The sequence below is a fragment of the Rhinatrema bivittatum genome, chromosome 7, assembly GCF_901001135.1.
Source record: "Rhinatrema bivittatum chromosome 7, aRhiBiv1.1, whole genome shotgun sequence".
In the NCBI taxonomy this organism is placed as follows: Eukaryota; Metazoa; Chordata; class Amphibia; order Gymnophiona; family Rhinatrematidae; genus Rhinatrema; species Rhinatrema bivittatum.
This window is the reverse complement of record NC_042621.1, coordinates 55,586,495-55,592,494: the sequence shown is the minus strand read 5'-3', so window position 1 is coordinate 55,592,494 and position 6,000 is coordinate 55,586,495. Positions and strand designations below refer to the sequence as shown.

The following is a 6,000-nucleotide window of genomic DNA, read 5'->3' as shown; positions in this document are numbered from 1 at the left end:
CCCATGGGCTGGTTTTGAAAAAAATCCCCCGGGGCCGATATTTTCCTGCAATCCGCCTCTGACTGTAACATGTCTTCCCCTGTGATAACTGCTAGTACTGTTACTGACTCTTATATTCTAGCAGGGTCCCGAAAGTAGGTCCTTGAGAGCTGCAACACAATCAGGCCTCTGTGATTTCCATAGTGAATATACATTGTATTGCATACAATGGAGGAAATGCATACAAATAGACTTGAGGATAGCATTTGGGGACTTCTCCCAGGAACATCCTATATGACCTCCACATAACCTTCTCAACTTTTCAAAATGACTGGGAGAGGTAAACTCAACACAAATTACCCTTCCATAGCCAAGATGGAGAAGTTTGTTCAACAGTGTGTGTGTGGGGGGGGGCAGCTCTCAATTTGTTAGGCATCCATTATGTCTGGGCTGGCAAACCTTTAGGGGCAGTAGGCTTGTTAAGATTTGCTGCCTTTGAGCGGGGAAGGGAGTGGCAAAATCCTAAATCCATCCCTGGTGGAGGTGCTCAAGAACCCATGTCACCTAGAGAGCTGGCACCAATGCCTCTGACAGTCTCCCGTAAATAATGGCACCATCAAAGAATGACAGTTGCAGCAGAGCGTGCCAATACTCAAAAATTATTTAGCAGAAAACGCAAGGCTTCACTGACCCTTGGCATCTCCAGAGAAAACACAAGCGCAAGATGTGCCTCAGTCACCTCCACAGGAGCAGCAACGTCAAAGAGCAAGGCTAACAGCAAAGCAGGCCAGCAGGTAGGTAGCCCTCCCCAACTAAATCCTGGCAGAAAGCAGAGATTGCATTCAAAGTTGCAAGCTCTGCTCTGCCCATCCCCCCCCCCCCCGGGAGTACCTAGCTGATTGGCTGCAGAGCAAGCTCCGCCTCCGCGCCTCCCCGCCTCCCCGCCCACTCCCACAGTAGGCAGGGTGGAGGATGGATTCGGGGCCTGCTGACTGGCTGCCTGTAACCGGGAGCTGGCAGGCAGGGTAGGTTGAAGGTAAAGTTTTCCTGTCTCAGCGCTCTCGCCTCTTCTGCCCAATGTTAGAGTGACCGAGGGAGAAAACTGATCTGATGAGGTGTTTTTTTTTGTTTTGCACTTAGTGATCGCACGTCCAGTAATCTTGTAACCAAATGCACGCCTAGTAACACTGATGGGCGACGGCTCAGGCTGGATAGGAAAGGAAGAGAGGAAGAGGAGCGGCGGCGGTAGTTGAGCTGACTGGGAGGAGAGGGGCGGAGTGGCGGCACCGGCTGCTGCTGGGGAGGAGCTGCGGGCCGCGATCGGTTTTTTTTTTTTTTTTTGCAGGCTCGGCCGTGGTGCAGGCAAGTTGGTGGCGGCGGCCCTTGCACAGTAAAGCAAGAAAGAAAGACCTAGGGCATCCTCCTGCCTCCCCCACCCGGGTAAGGAAAGGGAAAAAGCCGCCCACGAGAGTTAGGAAATGTGCAAGTTTTCGCTGCTGTCTAGGAGACGGCATCTCGGTGTGAATCATAATCCATCTGCACATTACAAAGGGACCAGGCTGGCCAGCAGCATGAATGCTGCTATGCATCTTGATTTTCTTTTATTGTGCGTGTACGTATGTATTCTGCTTCCAAAAAAAAGCTACGATGAATTCCAGTTTTTAGGCCCCCCACTTCGGTAATTTATGAGATGAGGAAGGTTCCGATTTCCTCATGTCTTTAAAAAAAAAAAAAAAGGCATGGCAAATGTTTTTCCCATTCTTCCTTCCTACGCTGTCCTACTTGCTGGGTATTTTGCACTGAAACTGCAGCAATAAATCCCTCATGTGGATGACTATGAAGGCGCACGCCCCCACAGCATACTGCTGTGTATAAGCTTGAAGTTACGTTTGTATACAGTTGCGATAACAGTTTACCAGTTTTTATAGGGGAAGAAGTTTTCAACAAAGATTTTGATATTTATCTTGCCTTTTTTTTTTTTTTTTAAATATGCAGGAATTATATTTGAAGAGTAAGGGGTGACAGTTTACAGGATGGCTACTTTAAGACAAAGAAAGGGGATCAAAGGCTGGGATGCTAGTCATGATCATCTGCCACCTGAGGAACATGGAAAGCCCGGCACCAAGGTTTTGTCAGGTGGGTACCATTAAGAGAGCTGCATTGCTGGGGATAGGTTTGCTAATCTTTAATAACTATACTATTTTCCTCTAAGAACACATTAAAACATAAATATCGAAGCATAAGTCATCATTTTATAGTTGCCAAAGGTATGGCTGGAATGTTTGTCATCAAACCCGCTGTGGTTGGTACAGCGTTTAGTTGTCTCTCATTCCAGCTGCAAGTGTAATTATAAACTGTAATTTTGCTGTCATTTACAGAGCAAGAAATCAAAGCAGTAAATCCTGACTGTAAAATAAAAGTAACTTTTATTTTTTTTTCTACATATTAAACAAATTAAATGTGGAAGTTTATATGTTGTTTCCTAAGCTAAAAGAATGATTATCATTATACATGGTAAAATATAATGACTTACAGGGGAAAGAGCTGCAAAGTTATCATACACTGGAGACTTTTTAAATTCATAGCCTGTTTGTACATTTGTTCTCTAACAAATTTATTCTTTCATATTGTATTTATTTTAGATTATTTTGTGTGAATTGTAGCATTATCATAAACTGGAGCTGGGGAACCATTTGTTGTACAGAGTAATCCTGTTTTTACAATTATGGATATGGAGTTTTCACACCTATAATCCTGTATTCCTTTCTTAGGAATTCATTTAATAGTTTCTTGAGAAATACATGCTCCATACAAGCTGATATCTAGAACATAAGAACATAACATAAGAGTTGCCATAATGGGTCAGGCCAATATCATGTTTCCAGCAGTGGCCAATGTTGTCAGTTACCTGGCATGATCCCTACAGCAGATAGATCCCATGCTGCTAATGGCCAGGGGTAAGTTGTGGCTTTCCTCAAGTCTACCTGGTTAATAACAGTTTATGGACTTCTCTTTCAGGAACTTGTCAAACCTTTTTTAAACCCAACTACGCTAACTGCCTTTACCATATCCTCTGGCAATGAATTCCAGAGCTTAACTTGTGTTGAATGAGAAAAGAACTTTCTCGGATTTGTTCTAAATGTGCTACTTACTAACTTCATAGAGTGTCTCCTAGTCTTTGTATTTTTAGAAAGAGTAAATAACATATTCACATTTACCCATTCAATTCCACTTATGATTTTATAAACTCTATCATATCCTCCCTCTCTGCTGTCTCTTCTCCAAGCTGAACAGTCCTAACTTCTTTCCCCTTTCCTTATAGGGGATCAGTTCCATCCCCTTTATCAAATTGTTCACCTTTCTCTGTACCTTTTCCAGTTCAGCTATATCTTTTTTGCGATGTGAGTTTTTAATTATAGGCACTTGGACTACTTTTCTTATTATTGGAACCTCACTGTTGGGATGCCCTAATTCTAATGCATCTTTAGTATCCTTTGAAGATACCTCCCTCCAAGCCATGTACTGATGAGCGACTGTCGGCTTTCCCCTTAGAGCAGCTTTTAAACTAGAACAATCTCCTTTTTAAAGGTTAGCGTCAGCTGCCTGGTTCCACCCTGGTTAAGGTGGAGCCCATCCCTTCGGAAAAGACTCTCCCCTTCCTTACAAAACTGAATCCCTCTTCCCTGCACCATCGTCTCATCCATGCATTGAGACTCCAGAGCTCTGCCTGCCTCTGGGGACCTGCGTGTGGAACAGGGAGCATTTCAGAGAATGCTACCCTGGAAGTTCTGGATTTCAGCTTTCTACCTAAGAGCCTAAATTTAGCTTTCAGAACCTCCCTCCCACATTTTCATATGTCGTTTGTATCCACATGTACCACGACAGCCAGCTCCTCCCCAGCACTGTCTAAAATCCTATCTAGGTGATGCGTGAGCTCCACCACTTTCACACCAGGTAGGCATGTTACCAGACAGTCCTCACGCCCATCAGCCATCCGGCTGTCTACATTCCTAATAGTCGTATCACCTACTATGACAGTCAACCTAACCCTTCCCTCCTTGGCAGAAGCCCTGAGAAATCCTCTATGTGAGAGGACAGTGCACCACCTGGAGAGCAGGTCCTTGCTACAGGATCCTTTCCTGCTACACCAGGTTGATGCCCTCCAATCATGAGACCTTCCTCCTCCAAGGCAGCACCAGGGATGACAGACTGGATTTGGACTTGGCTACTATGTCCCTGAAGATCTCATCTATATACCTCTCTGTCTGCCTCAGCTCCTCCAGGTCTGCCACTCTAGCCTCTAGAGATCGGACTCGTTCTGAGAGACAGGAGCTCTTTGCATCGCATGCACATGTACAACTTCTCACCGGCGGGTAAAAAATCATACATGTGGCACTCGATGCAAAAGACTGGGAAGCCCCCCTCTTGCTGCTGGACTGCTGCCTTCATCTTAAATTTGTTCAGTTCCTAGTTACGCTTTAGGATGCAATGGTGTAGGATTGCATACAATTAGGGTCCTTTCCTGTGTTCCTTTTTACTTCTTGAGCGCTGTTAAGAACATAAGAATATGCCATACTAGGTTAGACTTAGGGTCCATCAAGCCCAGCATCCTGTTTCCAACTGGCCATCCAGGCCATAAGAACCTGGCAAGTGGAGTCAAGATGGCGGATGCATAAGTACACGCAAACAACTCTGTTCCGTGGTTAAACTTTGCATCAAGATTTTCTTATTTCTTTTGGCTGCTAGAGCCATGATCGTTTGGAATCCTTTATTATAAAGATGCCCCATACAAAAAGAAAAGCTCGAGTTCGTGAGATTATTACCTCTGCACCCGATGGGAGACAGCCACGGATACATGAGGCGTTTGCGAGACCCGCTGCTGCGAGACTGGAGGGAGGGGCCGCTGGCTTAGTCGACGGGGGGCAGACGCTGATAGCCCTGGCCGAAGAAACATCCCTCAGCCCCGGTGCGCCTAGGACACCAAGCCCGCCGTATGGAGCCCCCACAAGAATGGAGGAAGTTGTAGGACGAACATCTAACCTAGTTATTTCACCAGCCTCGAGAATTGCCAGTGGAGTGCTGAGCAATTCGGAGAGCCTGTTGCAGGGCTCCATGGGCCATAGAGACGAGGATTTGAGTGGAAGAAACCCAGATGACGGCGGGAGAGACTCCCTGGGAGGTAGGAGTAAAAGTTGTTGATGCCAGTGAACTGTATAAAATGAATATACCGGAAAAAATAACATTGGAAGAGATTTGGAAACTTTTATTGGGTATGGACAAATCTATTAAAACGATAACAACAATGTTAAAAGAAAATATTGGGAAAATTCAGAGTCTTGATAACAAAATGCCTTTGATGGAGACATCTATGAAAGAAGTGGAATCAGAAATAAAAAAATATCAAAGAAGTCCAGGTAAACTTAATCAAGTCAGAAACTCCTACATTCAAACAAACTGGAGGCAATGGAAAATGGAATGAGGAGGCCTAATTTAAGGTTTCTAAATTTCCCTAAATCTCGGATGATACCACCTAAAGACTTGTTTAAAAGTGACCTAATTAACAACATCTTGAAATTTCCTGAGAACGCTATTCCGGCAATATCTAAGATCTATTATATTCCATCTTTAAAAAATAATAAGGAAGCTGAGGCACAAGGATTAGAACTGGCTACACCCTTAAATTTAACTGAGATGTTGGAAAATTCCTTTGAAACAACTATTGATACCAGGGCAACTCCCTTAGTGACTTTCACATTTATATAGGAAAGAGACTCTGTATTGAGACTTTTCTTTAGAAATTCCGAGTTACAATTTTATGGTCAGACAGTTCGTGTCTTTCCAGATATTGTGAAAACGACCCAGGAGAGAAGGAAAACATTTCTGGGTATGAGGAATGAAGTAGTGACTAGGGGAGCAAAATGTAATCTACGCTTCCCATGTAAATGTATTATTGTCTTCCAAAATGCTAAATATATATTTGTAGATCCAATACAGCTCCGAGAGTATCTTAACTCGCACTCC

The 6,000-nt window shown here is 44.1% G+C and overlaps 1 protein-coding gene across 9 annotated transcripts in view; it reads left to right on the top strand.

The window, feature by feature from the left end:
• The first annotated feature begins 939 nt into the window (after positions 1-939).
• Positions 940-6,000, top strand: part of DPY19L3 (dpy-19 like C-mannosyltransferase 3) — a 109,712-nt gene continuing 104,651 nt past the window's right edge. The window contains exons 1-3 of one of the 9 annotated variants that reach the window (XR_003857695.1): positions 955-1,015; positions 1,120-1,419; positions 1,975-2,115. Coding sequence is in view for 8 of the 9 variants with exons in the window: in XM_029608422.1 (XP_029464282.1) it covers positions 2,013-2,115 (103 nt within the window). In the remaining variant the exon portion in view is untranslated. Of the gene's footprint in view, positions 1,095-1,114; positions 1,420-1,448; positions 1,592-1,974; positions 2,116-2,750; positions 2,937-6,000 lie in introns of those variants that run through there. The other 8 variants (XM_029608422.1, XM_029608425.1, XM_029608423.1 and 5 more) reach the window with 8 other exon arrangements.